Source organism: Onychostruthus taczanowskii, unplaced genomic scaffold (assembly GCF_017590055.1).
Source record: "Onychostruthus taczanowskii isolate IOZ18803 unplaced genomic scaffold, ASM1759005v1 scaffold45, whole genome shotgun sequence".
NCBI lineage: Eukaryota > Metazoa > Chordata > Aves > Passeriformes > Passeridae > Onychostruthus > Onychostruthus taczanowskii.
The window spans coordinates 871,441-891,919 of NW_024502014.1; the positions used below are offsets into that span (position 1 = coordinate 871,441).

At 38.2% G+C, this 20,479-nt stretch overlaps 1 protein-coding gene across 1 annotated transcript; it reads right to left on the minus strand.

Annotated features, from left to right (window-relative positions):
- Positions 1-1,675: 1,675 nt before the first annotated feature.
- On the minus strand, positions 1,676-20,067 carry CPB1 (carboxypeptidase B1). The gene is made up of 11 exons (XM_041414385.1): positions 19,997-20,067; positions 19,829-19,904; positions 18,156-18,280; positions 15,740-15,839; positions 15,082-15,183; positions 14,629-14,730; positions 12,208-12,318; positions 12,035-12,125; positions 11,179-11,381; positions 3,073-3,157; positions 1,676-1,863 (listed from the first exon to the last, which is right to left on the minus strand). Exons 1-11 carry the CDS (start codon positions 20,065-20,067, stop codon positions 1,676-1,678), a joined length of 1,254 nt encoding a protein of 417 aa, XP_041270319.1.
- Between the last annotated feature and the right edge of the window lie 412 nt (positions 20,068-20,479).

Below are 20,479 nucleotides of genomic sequence, written 5' to 3' on the forward strand. Positions count from 1 at the left end.
TGCTTTGCAGTTGGTGTAAAATCTGTGACATCTTCCCAAAGAACATAGTTACAGTCAGGATAGTCCCTGGATGGTTGTTAATACTTAGTTAAAATTAGCAAAATATTTTATATTCCAATAAATTTATTTTCCTGCCCTTTGTGACATGTTTGGCTCTGGCCAGTACATTCTGTTCACATCCTGTGCTATTTTTAGTAACGTTGGTTATTCTTCCCCCCACTTCTTTTGCAAAACAGAATGATATGTCTTTTTATTGGTATGTGTTACTTTCACACGTGGGTTCGGTTTCACCAGTAATCAAAACCAGATGGATCAGTCATGTGAGGAATTGTTTAATCTGAGTGCTGCTGGACTAATTGGGGTGGGCTAGTGGATGTGTGGCCTTTCTTTCTCTTATACATGCAAATGAAAGTGTAATTTTAAATTGGACCCTGTCTTCCTGTTTCCTTCCACTGAAAAGGGACAAAAAGGCAGAACATGTAGTTTTTGACAGGTCTTGAATTTGATTATTTTCTTTGGAGAAGCATTTTCTTTAAAATGCATTTCTGGGGCTGTGTTGAGTGGATTGGCTAAGGACCTACCAGAAATGGGGTTAATTCCAGGACCATCAGTGGACAGTGGAAGTCTCTGTTCAGAGCTTCCGGCAGTGGCAGGGAGATCAGCCAGATTCTGTGTTGACATAAGGTTTTTCCCTATGATTGTGCAGAGTGTGTCCCATATTAGCCAAGCTCCAAACAGTATTAATAGACGCCAAACACATTTTCTGCAGCTCTGTGGGAAAGATTTCGAGTGGCAATTTATCACTTTCACTCACTCTGACCCAATCAGACCTACATTACCTGTACAGAAAATTGATTGGGAGGGGATAATTCTCTACAGCTTTTCTTGAAAGAAACAGTTGCTCATTTATCACCAGACTTAGTCTTTATGGCCGTTTATGATTCTTCCACTCATGACAGTAGGAACATGTGGGGCCCCAGGAAGTACCAGCCTCTGAGAACACTTTTGGAGATGCTACTGTAGTGAGCATGAGAGCCTTAAATGCAGGGTAGCATGATTTATATCAAGTTTTGGCCATTAATAGTAATTACTATTTATATAACAGAATCCAGGTTGGACTAGCAGTGACTGCAGATCCAAATTATTTTTCAGTGATGGGACAGATCCAAAGTGGGTTTTGAGAAAATTCACAAGAGCGCATAACAGATAAATAATTTTAAAAGTATGTGATGTGAGCTTCTCCTTGCTACTGTTGCCATTGAGGCAATGAATGTTTGGGTGAAAGTCCATCCATGTGGATCACTTGGTTCTTTTCATTCTGGTTAACAGTTAGGCTGTATAAGCTCTAATGCTCAGCCCATCTCCTCCGTGTAAAGATGATTCTAATCAATAAAGATAATTTTAATCAATAAGGTGACCTTTACCTTAGGTTGATTAATCTTGTGCTCCTTTTTCAACCCCCCCAACTATGCCAGTTGCCTTAGTAAAAACATTTTATTTCTCTTGAATTTCTAAAATTTCTCTTGAAAAACTTGTAGTTCTAGTGACCTGTAATGGACTGAGAATATGACTTAAGAACATTAAGTATAGAGCAATAAAAAAGTATTTTTTAGGGACGAAAAAAAGGAAGGCATCTTTGCATAAAGCCTACTTTAATAATTTCTAAAACTCCATTCTAATACAAGTGCTCAAGGACATAGTTGGCAATATATTTAACAGCAAGGAGAGTCTCTTCACAGGTTGGCTTTATCTGAGATTCAGGGAGAAGGAAACCATATCTCCCGGTGTCCCGGAGCTCGAAAGTGAAAGAGTACTTGATGCCTTGGTCATAAGCCCAGTCATCAGAGCCCCCTGCAGCAGGGTCTGTTGGTAAAGAAATTAAATAAAACTTAACCGGAAAAGAGTGGCTACACATCAAATGGCAAATACTTTGGAGTCAAGTCACATACTCAGGAATGCAGAAAGGACAGATAAAAAGAAATATTCGGTGAATTGATTGATTTATCCTGCTCATGGGAAAGCTGCTGTGATTTTTGACCTTTTATGAGCTTTGTTCCATCTGATTTGTGCAAGTAAATGTAAACAAGCTAAACTGCTCCCTCCTTGTCAGTATTGTGGGGAAACCATGGGAGAAATGTCTAAGGAGCAGGAGAATGGCATGGTTGCATGGGGTGTTTAGAAACACCTGCTATAAGAAGCAAATGCCCTCTCACTGAGTGGCTTTTTGAAGTTCACAGAGATGGGAAAGAATTGCATATCTGGGATTTCAGCTCCATCATTTTCTGCTGCACTAATAGTACCCTCCCTTTTCAATAGCTGCTATGATAAAAACAGTCTCTTTTGCTAAGGAAGGAGCCTGCAAAATGGCCTTTTCTAAAGGAAGAGTCTCCAAAAATATTATAAAAATTGGAAGAAACTTTTCAAAAAATGTTTGGGAGGGGGTGTTTAACTATTTGAGGAAGGAGAAACATGCAAGAGAAATTAGCTTCCATATTTAAGTAAATTAAGAGATCTTAAATATGGGAGATATTGAGATAACCTCGACTTGGCTTTTGGCACTGCAAAGGCCATATCCACAGCTGAGTTCCCAAGAAGGGTAGAATAATTAGTCATTACAAATTACAAATAGGATTGTAATTAGTATGTGTCTCAGAATGTAATGCGAAGTAAAAGAAATTGGTGTTGCTAGAGTGGTTGAAGGATTCACATGAAACAGTGGAATCAGAGGACTCACGTCATCTTTGACTTGGAAATGCAGAAAATCTCAGGTCAAGGTTTTTATGTTTAAATCTAAGCTGTGTATGATTTAGGAATTCATGCTATGCATGTGAATTCATAAACATTTTGCTACATCACTTGACTTTCCAGGGGGTCACACACTTCCTGGGATCCCTGGGGAAAAAATCATCCCATAATTTAGAAATGACAGATCCCATATATGCCTCTTCATAAATGCATGTGAAGGAAGAAGGGGACTACTTAGAAAGAGGAACAAGAATCTCTAGAAAACTGCATTTTATGGTCCAAGTAGTACTTAATATAGATGGTCAGTATATTTAGGTCAATACTTACAGATTGTTGTTGCTCCTGGACCGTATGTATATTTAGTGTTGTACAAACTGGCCAGCTCTTTGGAAGCAGCTCTAACTATGGAATTCTGTAAGAAAAGAAGAATGACAAATACAGATTTTCAGAAGCTTTCTTTTTTTTTTTAAATCAATTCCACTGTTGTATAAACTTGAAAGCCATGCTGGAGAAGCTTTTATTAGAAAACTGTTGTTGACCTCTCAGTGTGACTAGGTGTCAGTAGCTGACAAGGCCCAGCTTGTCCTGGTGCTGTGAAAAGAGCTTGTCAGCAAAGAACTTATTTTCAAAGGTTTGATGGAGTGTGGTCCAGTCTGTGTATGGTCTGTTGCAGGCTGGTGCACAGTCCAGGGGGGTTTGGACAGATAAGGGGACAAGAAGTAACAGCACTTTGTAGACTTAGAAGAAGCTTGTACAAGGTTAAAACTAAATAAGGAAACTTACTTAGAGATAAGAGAATCTTAGAGAATGGTAATAACTTGGTACAGTAAATTGCAAACATACAATAACCTTTCTTTTCCTTCTGTTCATTCAGCTATACATTCAGAGTCGAGTCTGCTCAGTCAGGGGAGTTGAACATTGATACAAGTGGAAGCAGATTAAGGTCTTATAAATATTAACAGCCAAAAAAGGCATAAATTACCCTGAAACCATATGTAGTCTCATTAATTTCAATTCATTTCCTGTGCACAGAGGGACTCATTCAACTCCCACTGATTCAGCGAGGGTTGGATCAGGCCCATCAATAGTACTATGAAGTTTTGTATGTTTGCATTAAGGAAAATTACAGACTTTTCTTTGGAACGTGTGGCTTTTCCAATTCTTCATTATACAACATGTTGGTAATAAAACATGAAAACTATTACTAACAGATGATAAATATGAATGATTTTTGAAAGCATATGTTCAGTATAAGCAATGGGTTGCCATATATTTCTTTATAGCTTGCAGCTGAATGGCTTACTATTCCAGGAATTTCCTCAAGCCCTTTCCTTCTCTGTAGGTTACACTCTGGCTTACATCCCAGTAGAAGATATATTGTAAAATATTCTCTGTTCATCCTTATGCTTAAATGTTCTTCTGATTTACTCAAAATGACATATTGGACCGTGTATTTAGAAAATTTTAGTTAACTGAGAGAACTTTCTCAGCTGCTAAAAAACAACATCACAACATGTTTGCATTTTCACTGGCAGCTTACTCTAGCAGAATTGCAAGTGTTTCCCCATTCCCAAATATTTGATTTTGAACATTTTAGAATTATGGGAGTTTGCTCTAGAAATTTGTGGTCCTTTAGCATATGAAGGATATTTAAACAAAACAAACCAAAAAATACTTGAAGCTTGTCTTTTCACCTATAACACTGACTGCTTGAACGTGGGGTTTGGTTTCTGGCCTCTCTGTCACACAAAGACAAGCAATTGCAAGGAAGTATGTTGTTGCTCTGCATTTCACAATCTTGGATCCAGAGAAATTGGAATAGCTGAGCTCTCTCCTGTGATCTTCTTTTTTGTTTAGTTTGGTTTGGGTTTTTTCCTCTCTTTTTTAATCCCTCAATAAAGATTTTTCTAAAATCCATAATAATTTTTAACACATGTTGAGGGACTTGTAGAGGTTGGAGTCTGCTATCTGCTAGTGATGCCATGTTTTCTTCAGCCATGTGTTGTTTATAATGTACACATTTAATCAGCAGCTGAGATTGAGTCAAATCTCTCAATAGAAAATGAATTTTTAAATGTAAACTGATTCTTCCTCTCTTCAAATATATGCAAAGTGGAAATAAAATTTGGAAAGATTGTCTGGTTCAATATGCAGACCTGTTGGTAGCTGGTATTTGCTCTCTTTATTAACTAAAGTAGGGACAATAGAACAGCAGAGCTGCTCTGTGGGGCTGTTTGACCCAGGGCATTTGTTCCACCCAGCAGACAAATGATGGCTTTAAATCATACCAGAACACATACCGGAAAAAGTATGTCAGGAAATCTTTTTACCTGAGGGATTTTTTATTGTTGGCCAGGAAGTTGTAAAAAACAGAATTTGTAGAAAGAGCAGTTGAGATTTCCAGCTGTTTAGGGCCTAGAATCCAAATAAACAGCTTCCTCAATCTCTCCAGATTGGAGATAAAGGTGGTATTTTAAATGACCCTGTCTAAGTGAAAAATGTCCCTAAGCATTTATGACATCATCATGAAATGAAGCTTTATCAGAAGTTTTGATATATTTTTGTTTTCCTTTAAGTGACTCTCTAACATTTACTTTCTTAATAGATTTGCAGTCCAAAACCTAAAGGTAGAAAAATAAATTTCAACTTTATATGAACTAATGTAATTTGTTAATAATATAATATAAATCAGCAGGAATAATATGTATTAAGTAAATACTTGTGAGTATAAATACAAAATATGAGGAAAATGTGTTTGGTTGTTTTTTCAAAATAGTTCAATTACTCAAAGCAATCCATAAGAAGGAAATAATAGGGAGGTCAATACAGAGGTATATAAATAGTGCCCAAAATTTTCCAAAAGGGTGAAAAGTAGTTTGGGTTTTCAAGCCTGGAACTTACTTGGAGTACACCAGCAAGGAGAAACACTGTTTTCCTTTTGACCTTTGAGGATACTTTTTGTTGTTCAATGATTTTCTACATCTCTTGACGTAATGGGCTTAACTGAATTGTTGTGGTTTGTTTGGAGTTTGTTTGTTTGGGGTTTTATACTGTTAAGAATCCCTCTTTTGCAAGGAAAATGTTGCTGAAATTTATAGTAGCAGAGAAAAAAGTGGTGCCCTGCAGTCGAAGAAATAACTCCAGAGTAATACCTTGTAACTGGGGGCAGAAATGGCTTTTCAGCTTCTGACTCCCAGCTGAGCTCTCAGAGCTGGTCATTTCAGCAGAAAGCAGCAGTTCCTGTGCTCATCACCCATCTGTGTTTACACTGCAATTACCAATATTTCACTTATCTGTGTACAGAGTGCATGAGTCAGGGAGACAGCAGAGTTGTGTTCTCAGTTGTCATTATCTTACGTAATTAACAACTTTCAAACCTAGGTTTTTTCAGTTATTAGCTTTTAATGAAAGATGTGGTACTGGCGTCTCTTTCTCACCACATTGGAAGTTTGAACTAGCAAGATAAATTATCAGACTAAGCATATTTTGTGTGTTAATAGGTAATTTTTAGGGGAGCATCGCATCTCCCTCATTTTACTCTTGTATCATCAGGGTGGATTTGCCAGCAAACTGTGACCATTTAGAAACACTCTACAGATGTTTATATGCAGCTGCTGTTTGTGGACAACTCCCTTTGTCCTCTCAATCTGAGAGTGGTCTGGAGAAGCCTTTTCACTGCTTGACTAGACCCCTTGCTCTCTTCCCTCACTGGACCGCCAACTGATTTGCCCAAGGCTGAAAACTGTATTTTTCCTTCACATCAGTCTTTCATGCTTTACTTATTAAGTAAAGGGACCCTCAACTTTGCAATGAAAGGCTGAAAATGTGGATTTGCTGTTAGCTTTAGCCAAGCGAATTGAAACTTCTGAGCCTTCTTGTTTTGCCAGTAAAAACAGACTCCCTCCTCAAGGGTCCATGATGATGTGTAATTTAGTTCACTGTTCTGTTGTGTCTCTTTTGCTCCAAAAGCCCAGGGAATCCAGCCAGTGAGGACTTCAGTAGAATGATTTTTTTTTTCTTTACAAGCCTGTTTCTATGTGACAGTTTCTACAGTGTTTAAGAAATTAGTCCCTGGTGAGAGGGTTTCCACTGCAACTCAGTTGGGCCCTACACCTCTTAGAGACTCTTGTCTATCAGCGAGATTCACACATCAACTTCATCTGCAAGATGCTGCTACTAAACACATCCTTTTCACAATTGTAAGACTGCCAGTACAGAGCAGTTATTTTGTGGTAAACTCTTGTGGAAGAGCTGTGAAGCAAATTTCAACTACTGCTTTGCTGCCCACATTCCTGTTTGTTGTGCTTCCCAGATGACTTTAACAATATTTAATGTAACAAGTAGTACAATCATAGTAATACAATCTGTGCAATAGCGCAGATACAACAGCAGCAGATTGCAGCTCCTCGTGGGCTTGTCTGCGTCTCTTAGATGTAGGATTTTTGCTATCCAACAATTCTTACCCATGGATCTTCATATGTTTAAAGCATATTCAGGACTTCACAACTAGGCATTAAGTTAAATAATCAGACTGATACTCACAGTCATGCTATATATTTGAAATTCACTCTTGCAGGCTGCACAGACTCTGGGTATATCTCTGAAATACTTTTTAGTATGTCCTATTTTAAGCGCTCAAGAGGAAGTGAAATGCTAGACCAACCCAATATGGATGGTTAATTTTGGTGAGTTGAAACAACAACCCATGCAGCCAGTGTGCATTCAAGTAACACAGACTGGAATTATCTTGGGTTATAAATGAATGTAATGTTCTGCAGCCTGTGAAACTGTAATAACATACCTGCATTAATCTGATAAGTGAGTATGAGCTGGATGCACACATGTATTTGGTGCTGAGTTTAACTGAGAGATGGAATTGAACTGGGAAGGAAGGAAGGAAGGGCAGGATACACATTCCTCTGCTCTCTCAAACTACAGTTCAGAGCCAATTGAAAAAGAAACAAGAACTGATAAAGCTAGATTTGTCTGCTGAAAATGAGGAAAGCCTAATGGGAGGCTAAGGCAGATATATGAAGTGATTAAAAAATATGGGCTGAACTGTTTATGAAAAGACTGATTAAATACATAGTTCTTTTTTGCAAGAGGACAAAATGTGAATAGTAAAATAAAGATGAAAGTAGTCTTTTTGGGGTGTGGAGAGATACTGGTCTTGCCAAACATATTTTGTTATTGTGAAAAGCTAATGCTTCTGTTCTCTGTAGGAGAGGGATTCAAGTGTGTATTCTGTGTTCAGGGCAATACGTCAGGGTATAGTAAAGAATGAGCCAAGAGGATTGCAAAGCAGACCAAATGTGAGTCTCCAAAAGGAGGACATATTTCTTTAGGGGTGTCATCACAAGAATATTGTGTAACTTCTGAGAAATTCCTGACCTAGATTTTCCTATCTTGGGTGTTTTTATTTTTTGTTGTTTGGATAACAGTGGAAATTTTGTGCAACTCCTAGGTTAGGGGCACAAAACAACAACCCTGAATAAAGGGAGGCAAATTTGGGGAAAATCCTTGTGAGTTGTGGGATTTATAACCTCACAGATCCTCTTGCATCTCAGGGGAAGAGGGGGAGGTTGTGGGAAGGAAAGGACATACGTGACTTTCATCGCATTTTACACCCCAAGACCAGGCATGGTTGAATGATAGTTCTAATCCCCGGCTTGAGGTCAGTTAAATAACTTTGAGTTGTTCTGATTTGCTGAACAATGCAGTGGAACTTAAAGAGGTTCTCTGAGTGTCCTGTTCTATCTGACAAACCAAAGCAGTTTTAGACCTTCTGGTGATTTCTTGAGGCTGTAAAAAGAAAAGGTCTTTTGAGCCCCAAGGACACACTGTTCACTACATGTTCAGGGAAGGAAGGTACAGGCATTCTCTGGACCTTTCTCTTCTGCAGACCTAGTGTCCTTAATCTCAGATTACTCAATTTTTGCACCCTTCTGTATCTTGGACTCTGGAATGCAACATAAGCCCCATGGTATTATGTTACCTTTAATTAAATCCAATGGAACAAAATGCTATTAATGAGAAGCAGACATGTGAGGTTTTGTTTAAACACATGTCCAGTTGCTCAGTGAAAGAGATAAGAAATTGCAGCTATATTTCCTTTAATTTATTAGATCTGTCAGGGTAAAAATAACATCTAAGATAAGATAATGGCACTATAAATTTTGCTTCTTCATTTAAAAAATGATTTATGAATATTTTATTTGCCCAAACAATAGCTATTAAAAGTTAAGACTCTCATTCTTCTGCATTTCTCCAAATTGTAAATTTAGACAGAACTTTTAGACATTAAACACAGCAATTGTCATATAAAGTAATTCCTCTTTTTGTAGCTATCTTGTCTCAAGCAAGTGCAGTTGTTGATTGAAAATGTTAAATTTTCTTTAGTCATGGCTTAAATGAATGTATCTGAGTTATTTGAACTAACCCAAAAAGCTGCACTTGTGAATCTGACCCACAGCCTGTGGAAGTCAATTTTTCTATTTTATTCACTCACATTGGAGTGCATAAGGTCCTTTCTTGTTTAATTATCTCAACTACAGGTAATGTTGATTGGGTGATACTCTGGTCTCATTGTCCAAAAGGACTTTTGGCAACAAGTCTTCCCATGTAAAAATCAGATACTGCACAGGTTGAACACCTCTAGGATCCTACTGTCTCTTAATTTCCCTCAATTAAGAGGTAAAAAGCACTCATAAAGTCACCTTGTCATGGTGGTGAGATTTGCAGTTGCTCTGTGAAGAATATAATGGAACTCCATCTGGTACTAGTGTGACTGATTTAAAATATAGGATAAAGTGATATTGGAAAGACTAATATAAAAAGTGAAATCAAATGGCTGAAGAGGAATGTATTTCCTGTATTCCTGAGCAATTCAGTTTTTATGCTCTGTAGCAGCAGAATTGTCTTCTATGGCAGGAAAAGGGAGTTTAAATTTTACTGTGAATTAGAACAGGACAGTGACAATATAAAATTTTAATTTAAGAATTTTAAAACCTAGGAAAGAAGATAGGTTCTTTCTTGCTTCTAAGGATTGCTTTAGTAATGAGTTGTCAGTGTACTTTCTCTGTTTAATACTGTGAGAAACACACTGTACTTTTAGTTACATTTCATCACATTTGCTCTTCATTCAAAAAATGGGGACAGAATTTCATGCAAATTTTTCACAAATAAGAACTTTCTGATTTTGACAACAAAACAGCTTCAAGTCTATTTGTTCCTTTAGACTGAATGATAATGTGTGAATTATGAAGCTTTTGTAAACTATGAAGGCAAGATGTTGCTACCACTCCCTGAAATAATTTCAATTGCAAAATTCCTGGAATATAAAGTAAGAAAATGAAGTCTTCATTTTAATTTAATCTTCTCTTTTAGACTTTAAAAAAATCTAACAAGAAACTTCACTCTTGGCCCGAGTTTGTATTTGTGTTCAGAACCAAGACACGTATTTGGGAGCATTCATAAATCTGTCAAACCTGCACGGCTCAGCAACACACATTGTTGTTGCCTTGGACTTTTGGCAGCATCGAGGAAAGAGGGGGAATCAAAATGTGTTTGTTTTGTCTTGCTGTGCTGTTTTCCCTGCCAACAGATTCTAATTGCTAATATGTCAGAGAACTGAAGTAATTTTATTATTCATGATTGTTGATTCTTGGCCTATGAAATGTTTACGGTTTTTATACACATTTAATAGTTATAAACTCTCTATCTGTTTTTAAGGATAAAAAAAAAAATCTCTCTTAAATGGCATTAGAGTGTGGCTTTCCTCTGGAATTGATAAAAGAGGAACTGTCCTTTAAAATACCGCATTCATCCTCTCCTCTAAAGAAAATGTCTGTGTTTGAATTCGGGCCTCTTGGAAAAGGCCTCAAAACTGAAACTTTTTATGTCTTTTGTATCTGTTTTCAATTATACTTTAGTCAAGAACTGCCTCATTGACTTTACTTCGATGAGAACTAAGGTTCAGTAGAAAGTGGTAGAGATCCTTGCTTGCTGTTGATACCAGTTGAGTTATTTCATAGTTATTACAATTGTCAAGCCTCTACCTTGGTTTACAGGCCATAGTGTTTTTGTGTAAAATATTACGGGTACACATACAGCAGCCTCTGGAGTTAGCATGAGGCAGTGCTGCACAGCAGAGTGGATTTCTGGATGGCATGACTGGAAGACAGAACTGCTATTGTGTTAAATTCACTGTGTGTGTGGAAATTAAATAAGGCTCTGAAGTTCATCCTGTGCTTCAGCTATCTTGAAACCGTATTGGTTTCCCTTGTCCTTGCTAAGACTAAAATATTTTAAAAAACTGGCAATATGGATTCTTTCCAGGTATTAAAGAAACTGCTTGAAGTTAAAGGTACCTAAATAGCAAGCGATGATTTTTGCTTATTCTTTTCATAAGGTCAAAACGACAAAGAGACTTACCAGTTCCTGGTAATTCGATGGCAAATTGTAAGTGTATGAATAAGGAAACAGTAGCAGCTGGGAATAGGAGTGAATTGTCAGGTATGCCTTGATTGTAGAAAGATGTTCACGAATAAAATCAGCCAAAGCCTTGGTCTCCTTTTCGGACTCAGGTGCAGAGCCACAGTAAGTGGAATCACAGGGGTAGTCTGAGGCCCCAAGAGCTGAGAAGAAAGGTGAATTTAAGGAGTACTTAATGAAGAAGCAGATTATCAGGAGAGTCATGTTATACCATGTTTGTAGGTAAGCCTTGGAAATCCTGCTAATACATATGCCACATCACAGGAGGGGATATTTTATGGCATAGTTAAGATGCAGTGAATAAATATGGCCTTTACAGTGTACATAGTTGGAAGAACATGAATATGGATGTAAAGATCTATATTATGGGAATGTTTTGGGATATTAATTTGTTTCAGTACTTAACAGTCCTCTCCTTCTCCATTTCTAAGGCACTTCTATGTAACAAAGTGTAAACTACTCAAAAGAGACTGCTTTTAATGAAAGCAAGCTCCTTTTGTTTCTGTTCTGAATTCATAGCTGTGTGTATGTCTATATGTATATACGTGTATACATGTGTGTATATATATGCATGTGTGTGTGCAGATATGTTCATAGAAGTGACCATGCTGATGATGCTAGTAGCCAAAGTTTGGCTATTTTTCCCAAAACTGCTTTAAAAACTAAACACAAGCTAATCCACAATGCTTCACTCAGGCTGAAGCTGGACCATTAGGTAGGGGAAATCCAATAGTTAAGTATATTGGTTATTGCACTCGTGTGTAATTACTTGCAACTCTTTTTAGGAGACACTTACTGCACCAGCCAGCATCAAAATTCCTGTTGGGATCTGTCCCAATGCAGCTGGTCCCAGCATTTTTAGAGCGTGTCTTTCTCCACATGCGGTCCTATAACAGAATCACAGATGAAAACTTAATGTAAGTTCTGACAGTTGACTTTTCCAACAATAAGAAAGAACAATGTACTTACCTTTGTCCAAGTGTAAACGTAACCATCAATGTTAAGAACAGGCAGAACATAGAAGTCCATCTTGTCCAGAAGTGTGGTCATGACAGTATCTTTTCCGTAGGTCTCCACAGCCTACTTGGAGAAAAGTAGAAAAAGCTGATGATGTCTTCACAGATGTATATCTCCTGTGTGTATGCAAAGGCCTGGCTCTGGGGCAGGAATTAATGAATGTGGTAGAAAAACTCATCCAGGTCACTCCACCACATGAGATGGCACCCCTGTGTTCTGATGTGTGCTTAGATTTGCACTGACTCAAACCACACTGCTGTTAGAAAACCATCTTATACTGCTAGATAAATCATAAGATGAAGGAATGTTGATGTTGAACAGAATAATAAAGCACTGGAAAGAGATTTCCATCTACTAGCTTCTTGATTACAGGCAGAACAATATTGCTGTCCATGTATATTCCTACATCCTAACACCTTAAAGGTTTGAGTTTAATTTAAGTGAGAATGAGAAATCATTATTTCCATTTTTTGTATCTGTTGTGCAGAAATTTTATCAACAACCAGAATAATAGAGAATATTTCTAAGTGGCATCCTAACACATTTCCAATCATAATTCTATGGATGCATTTATTCATAGGGCGACAGATTTTTCTCTGCACTTTTCCAGACAGATATTGAATAACAAGCAGGAACTCCTGCAATATCCTCTATATCCTGATTATGGTCTGGCACTTGCTATGCTTGTTCACAGATTCATATCAGTGTTGAGAGAACATACAATGATCATGGAAATTTGGTCTAAGTGTGTTGTACCCATGTTTTGTTTACACAGCCATAAAGGGCAACACAGGGCAATGCAATGGAAAAAGGCATTTTTTGTCCTGTAACTGACAAGTAGGAGGGTGGGATATAAAATGTAGAAAAGCAGTTTCAGATCACTTGAAATAATTTTTCCTGGGTTTTATTTTATGCTTGTTTTGGTTTTTTGTTGTTGTTTCAGTTTCTCTTTTGAGATACCTATAACAATCCACCTTGCTCATGTTTTTCTCTATTTTTTTTTTTTTTTTACTTTTATGTCTAGAAGCAATCCCAAGTGAAATTCTGATGATGCTCAGAGATCTGCTCTTTTAAAGCACTTCTGCCTATGGACTCACTGAGCAGAGGCACTGCTGGTGTCAGGTACATCCATGAATTAAGTGACCAGACAGTGAAAATGACAGCTGCAGTGACGTGAATTGCTGAGAGAAAAATGGTACCACATACTGTCTGCAGCCTTATTAGGCACTAATGAAATCATATTCCCATTGACTCCACCAAAATGTCACTTCCAATTTCCACTGCTCCCTACACAAAACCGCATGCCTGTCTGATAAGACTGAGATTATACTTGCCACCAAGGCCTCTGCCAGCATGGCTGGCTCGTGTAGATAGGCTTTCATTGTCTTGGGTTTTAGATTCCAGCTGCTGCTTCTGGTGTGGTTTTATTTGTTTGTTTGGTTGATTTTGTTGGTGTTTTTTTCTTAGTCTTCCAACAGAAGTTATTACAACATTTGAGATTCTGTCAGTAAGTTGCTCTGCTAAATTGCTCCATCTGAGAGGTAGTATACCTGTCTCAGGTATATAATATACAGGTAATGTACCTATGATGATGGCAGTGAAGTATTTGATAACACCCACCTTCTTTATATTCGTAGTGAGAAAGAAAATATAAAGGGCATAAAATTGTTTAATTCAAGACCTAAAGTATCCCAGCTGAAGTGAAGCTAATTTCACCTGTGCAGCTCTTCCTTCAATATGGTTTCATATTTAGCACCTTTCTATACAGCCTGAGGTGGCAGCTCAAAGGGATGTATATGCATTTGCCTCTTCCTGAGTGGAGCTTAGGGAGCTTCATTTACAGTCTTCCTCCTTTCTTGGGTACGTTTCCTCAGTGCTGAGCTGAGGGCAGGTTTCCATCCTCTCTGTTGCCTTACTGAATAAAGCTGGTTGCAAGGAATCCACCACCTGGCAGTGTAGCAAGTCAGCTGTTCTGAAGTGCATTCAGTGCCTTCTGATGTGCCCTTGCATTTTCTTATTCCTGATGTTTGTGTGCAGAGCATGGCTATGTTTGTAGTGTTACTAGAGCTATTTGCTTTTCTTTCACCTTTCTCTGACTACAGGTGCAAAAAGAATTTACAAACTGAGCAACCGTTGTAGTTGCCAGTACCTCTTAGACACATTTGAGGTTGTCTTAAGCTGCTGGAAGATTACAGGTCCAAGCACAAAGATCTGGTTTAAGTAGTTACACCTTAACCCTCTGAGGTGAGAAGAAGGCATGAGCAGACACATATTTAGAGGGAAAAAGGCAGTGGCCTAAGCTCTTGCTGCTCATTTAAGATTTTCTTAAACATAGGTTTTGTAAAATACTGTTTCATCATTAAGCTTACTGACCTCTTTGACAAACCACTGGCAGAAAGCAGGGCTGATCCACTCTCTTGCATGGAAACCACAATCCATAAAGATGGCCTTCTTATTTGCACCACTTTTTCCCATCTAGGAAAAAAATACCCAACAAAACAACACCCCAGAGCTTGATTAAAATAAATTGTATGAAGAACAAGGTAGTCAGCTTGCTGACCTAAAAAGTCAAACTTTATACAAATATGGCATTCCTTGTTTAAAATGGAAATCTGTGGAGAGCTCCCAACTGTACCTGACCATGATATTCAAGCTAAAAAAATATTCTTAATAATTTAATTTTTATTAATGTTGACAAGCTTCCCCTAATTATTTGATTAATCTGCATTGTTGATTTATTTCCTGCAGTGTCTCTAAAAGTTTATCTTGTATGTTTGAATGATATATTACTGTAAATAGAGGAAAAGAAGAAATCAAGGCACTTACTTTGAGAAGGTACATTGGCCGTCCTTCATATGTTTTCCCAATTACACTACGAGAGACAAGGTCTGGGTTCTGAGCAGCAATATCAGCAGTCCAAGCAGCAATCTGTTTAATAAAGAGGTTAAATCTAAATCTCTGTTCCTCAGGCCCAGACTGATTAATTTGCAGATTTCAAGCCAGAACAGTCTTTCTGAGCATCTAATGTGGCCTAATAGTTAATACAATTTGTAGCTTTCCAAGGAGCCACTGCAAAGATATGAAGAGTTACATGGCCATGATTACATGCCAGGAAAAATGAGCATGGCTGTGAAAAAAAGATGAAGGGGTCTTATGACAGGACATGAAGAGCTAGAACTTAGGCGGGAATGGAATCAAGTTGTTTAGCAGAGGAGATGGGAGAAGTAGTGAAAAGGAAAGAAAATTAATAGTGAAACATCTCAGCCTGGTCATTGGATTTCTATCAGAGGTTCTTTGCAGCATTGGAAGAAAAGTAGAGGAAATAATAATAGGTTACACAAACTAGCTCAGTAATGAAGAGCAAGGAGAGTTTGGAGGCATGTCAATGGATGGAGCAGGAGAGGAAAAGGGAAGAAGGCTGGAAGCACTTTGACTACAGAAGCTAAGGTACCAAGCTGATAGTGTGGTAAATTCTAGACTTTACCGTGTCCCAGTTGTTGTACTTGACATAGCTGTGGCTGGCACTACGAGCTTGGCTGTCAAACTGGGCATCCAGTGCAGTCTGCAGGTTGTCAATCAGAACTCTGCAGGAAGGCACCATGAAAAGTGTGAAGAGAAACACAGCAATCCAGCAGGAAAGCAAGATATTTCAAGGTCTGCCCAGCATTTGGACTGCACAGATTGTGAAAGGAAAGGTGGGCAGGTTGAAAATAAGGTATATGAGTTTCGGGTTTCAACCTATGTCCTACCTCAACCTTGCCACAAGAAGGACCAGGGAACAACAGGCTCCTGCCAATTAGCAGCTGCCTCACTCCCATATTAAAAAACCTCCAGGGTGGCAACAGTTTGGTTTCAGAAAAATGGCAATGCTGAGACAGAGTGTGTCTCAAAACGAGCTCTAGGTTGATCTTATGTTGCCAGCTGCTTCTGCCTCAATAGGAAAAGGGCCTTCTTGAACTTTTGGCACTGGAGAACAGTTAAACTGCAGCAATGTTTCAAAACCAGGCAACAACCCAGAGATGTTTGCCTGCCGAAATTCTCTGTAAAACCAAGCTTCCAAAAGTTAGATGTGGTTTGACAGCTCTGTTGCACGTGGCATTATCCATCCTCCAAACTACTTCATTGCAGGTGAGGTGAGCTATTAAATAGAACACACAATTGCAAGAAAACCTCAACAGCCTGTCTGGATTGGTTAGATCTCTCCTGTTCATTTTTCTCTGGGGCTGACAAAAAGGCACAATTTATCACTGAGCAAGCTCTTGAGGACCTTTTGCTTATATTTCAACCTTGGCTATCAAAAAATGAAGTCCTCTTGTTTTTCCAGGGCCTGTCTTAAAACTCTTACAAATCTTATTCATCCAGGATATGTCCTTGATCATTTGTGATTTGGATAGAGGAACAGGAGGCCAGTTTGTGAGGCACCAGCAGCCTTCAGAACAAACATTGCAAGTGACATGATGTCACGGCACTGCAGCTGCACTTCAAAAGGATTCTAACAGCTTGGGTTGTCACAAGGACGATCCACTCAAGTTAGTCAGGGACAGCTTCCAGACATTCTGGCCTTTTGTTGCAATCAAAAGATTTGTGCATGGACCTGAAGAAGTTCATGAATGTTACAGGAAAATAACACGTGTAGAGTAACTCCTTTGCTAAAGAGGAAATTCCACTGAAACGGGATTCCTGTGCTGTATGTGCACTGTGGGATTATTGAAAACCATTTATTCTAGAGTGTTTTTAGGTGCTGTTCCTGCAGAGGCATCCAGATCAGAGACAGTTGGTGTGAGGCCAGTAAATTTAGTGATGAATTAACTTGGAATTTAGCAGGTCATAAAAATTATCCTGAGAACTGTGTGATGTCCAGTGAAAGAGTTTGGTCTAGTAGAAAAAAACAGTGGGGCTGAGAGACAAAAACTCTACACTTAGCTAAATGAAATAATAAAAACTTGATCAAACACTACCGACTTTCAGTGTCTGAGTACATGATGTTGACAGACTATACTTTACACATCAAAGAAGCCTGATAATGAAGTTGGGCAAAGCTATTAAGTGGAGTGAAAGGAGAAATGAAGACAGACAACACCACTCCACTCCACCTCAAAGTCAGTTTCTCTTCCTGAGTTAATGCTTGCACAGTGATTGGAAGGTATGAAGTGAAGAACAGGATCAGGCAACTCCTCATGCTCCTTATTCTTCCATTAGTGCTCCTCACTACAGAGCTTTTGTTCCCAGTGGTGTGTAATGTGGCAGTGGGCTCTGTTTGCTCCACTTGTGCTGCAGTCATATTTGGTCAGCTCACTCTGCAGACATCCTTGCCATGGATCTGCTATGTGACTTCTGTCAGCCCAAGGCTGTCCTGGGTATGTTTTCCATGCTTCTTTGGCCTTTCACCTGGCAGCTGTCTTCTGTCTGTCACCTGTTGGGTTTTTTTGGCCCTCTAGCTATTGTTCTGCAACTCAGTGGGACCCGATCATGGTCCCCAGTCCCCTTGGGGCTCACCATTTTATTTTCTGGCTGTAGTTCCCTGTCCATTTCCCTCATCCAGTGTATTTTCTGGCTCTTTCTAGACCTTTGCTGCATTTTTTCTGTAGTAGGAAATATTTCTATTGCTATTCATACTCCAGCCTTTTGTACTGCAGTGAGCTTTCACCTCAGGGAAATTTCTGGTACTGCATCTCTGCTTCCTGTCTCTTGCCTCTATCAACATTTCATTTCACCCTGTCAATTCAGAGTAGTTACAGTCCATTTGAACTGTCATAGGAAAGCTGAACCAGTAAAGGCATCCATAGGAGGGATGAAGTTTGTAACATGAAAATCAGTTGACCAATATGAAAAGCTCAAATACATCCTCCATGATGTTTAGTCCCCTTCTATTCAAAGTACAGTAGTCAGAACATACTTACTGATACTCCATTCCACTTTCTTTCAAAAGATCTTCAACCTTAAAAGACTTCTCAGCTTCAACTCGGAAATCAACTTGCATTTTTGGCCTTACCAGTGTGACAGAGTCCGGCTGCCAAAAGTCAACCTGAAAGAAGAGCAATTGAAGACATAAACAAATAAATACATATGTGTGGCTGTGATTTTTTAGATTGGTGTGTGTGTGCTGGTGGGGCTGTGATTAATATACTGAATTTCATGCCTATCCTATTGCACTGATTCAGTATTGCTTGCCACAAGTATCAACCTAAATTTTAACTGGAAATTGATTAAGATTTTCTTAGGCCCTGCATTTTTTATCGCAGAATTCTGGAGATGACAGTGACAATTTCACAAATGTCAAGAATTCTCCAGCATCTGCATTCTTACAGAATTGTGAATATTATAACTATATTTACACCTTTCATTTTTACAGCTTCTTTCATTTTTTTGCTCAGGTTTTTGCCTACAAATGTTAGAGAGAAATTAACTCAATATCAGGGGTGAACTGTGTGAATATTTTACATAAATCAGCTGAAAAAGACTGTTGTCTGTACGAGTGCTTTTAAAAGAGATGACTAAAGTTGATATGAGGAACCTGTGCCTTTGAAGATGTTTCATTCCAAATGGACAAACAACAGTGTTATTACTACTTCACTTATTTTTGCTGAAGTAAGCATCTAAGCCTCTGAATTTAGTGTTCTGTTGAAGGCCAATGGAAACAAAGATGACTTGCCAGCCTGATGCCTTTTCACCCTTTCATCTCACGAAGGTAAAAGAAATTTGGGCTGGTTATTCATGAATTATGTGTCATCAGATGAGGTGATTGTTCCAGAATATACAATTACATCAGTCCTGACTGACTGCTTTGTATAACAATGGTAGTTCAGGGATCTTTTCTTAAAAAAAAAGAAAACAAGCAATCCTTTGATACTTCACACTTAAAAGCAAGCATGGTATATATTAATTTCCTTAGTATTGGCAGCATCATTCCAATAGTGTATTGTTCTACAGAAAACTGTTCCAGCATGCTGTAGTAGCCTGTTGACAATAGGTCTCCACATCTGTACTTCATTAAAAATACCATCCTTTCATCCTACAGCTAATGGTGTCTTTTTCACCAACAGCTATTTTACAACATCAAAGCTGAACGGAAATATTGAAAACACATTTGCTGTCTTTGTTGTTTGTCATTGTGTCATTGTGTCATCATATATCTACATCAAGGTCAGTGAGAAACATGCAGCTTAGAGAGAAAGGAAGCTTAAAAGGAAAGTCAGAGAAGGAAAGATAACATGAGAGACTAGAGGCCAAAGGAAAATTCATTTTGCTGGGAGTATAAATTTTTAGATTATTTACATGAGGAAAATGTTTTGCCTATAATGGTAAAAGTTCAGGTAGTTGGAATTTCCATGGTTTATCTGAAAGAACATTCTTGAAAGCACCTCACACTGAATACAGAATTTAAGATTTATTTATTCTATTAATAAATTCTGCTGGGCACTTTGGCATTCAGATTAGGTAAACCAGATTTTCTTGGAAAGAAATCAAGATTAGGTCTTTAATTAAGTAGCACAATTTAAAAAAATCTGTTATTTGAGCAAAAGGAGAAATATTTCTTTCAACTACAATATAACCACTTCCCCAAGTCCTTTACCTCCATGATGCTGGCAAGGAAATTGAGGGTTTCCACCTGCTCACCATTCTGTGGAATCACACGGAACACCTTCTGTCTGTAAGGGGAGAAAAAGATTTGATTTGAAAAAGTTGAAAGCCTTTTGATCATGGAGAAGAAATCTCAGATATAAAACTTGTCTGTTCTTACCCATCAAAGGAAAGATCCTGCAGGTGAGCAGAAACAGATGCAGCACCTATGAGAACCAAGAGCGCCCACATTTTCTCAAACAGGTTTTCTGTTATTTTTTGTGCTGCTTTTATAACTTGTTTTGTCCTTCTTTTTATCAGTTATACACAGAACAACCCACTGATCAACTGATAGTTTACTGTCTTGACCTTGTTTTATTTGCATACTATTTATAGTGTGTGTTTTCCTCTACACCTGTGAAAACAGCTGAAAGTCTCACAGAGGCCTGGCTAGAGAATCTTGCTATTTGAGCTGGATAAGCTCTTGATATGAGAAAGTGAATTTAATTTACTTTGTTATTTTCTATTTGGTGTACATTTAGATATTTTTTAATAAGGTGGTTGCTGAATTACAAACTTTATAATATTTTATTGTTACTTTGTGTAATGGTAGATGTCCATCAGATGTTATTGCAGTATGGTCTTAATCACAATGTTCCTCTTC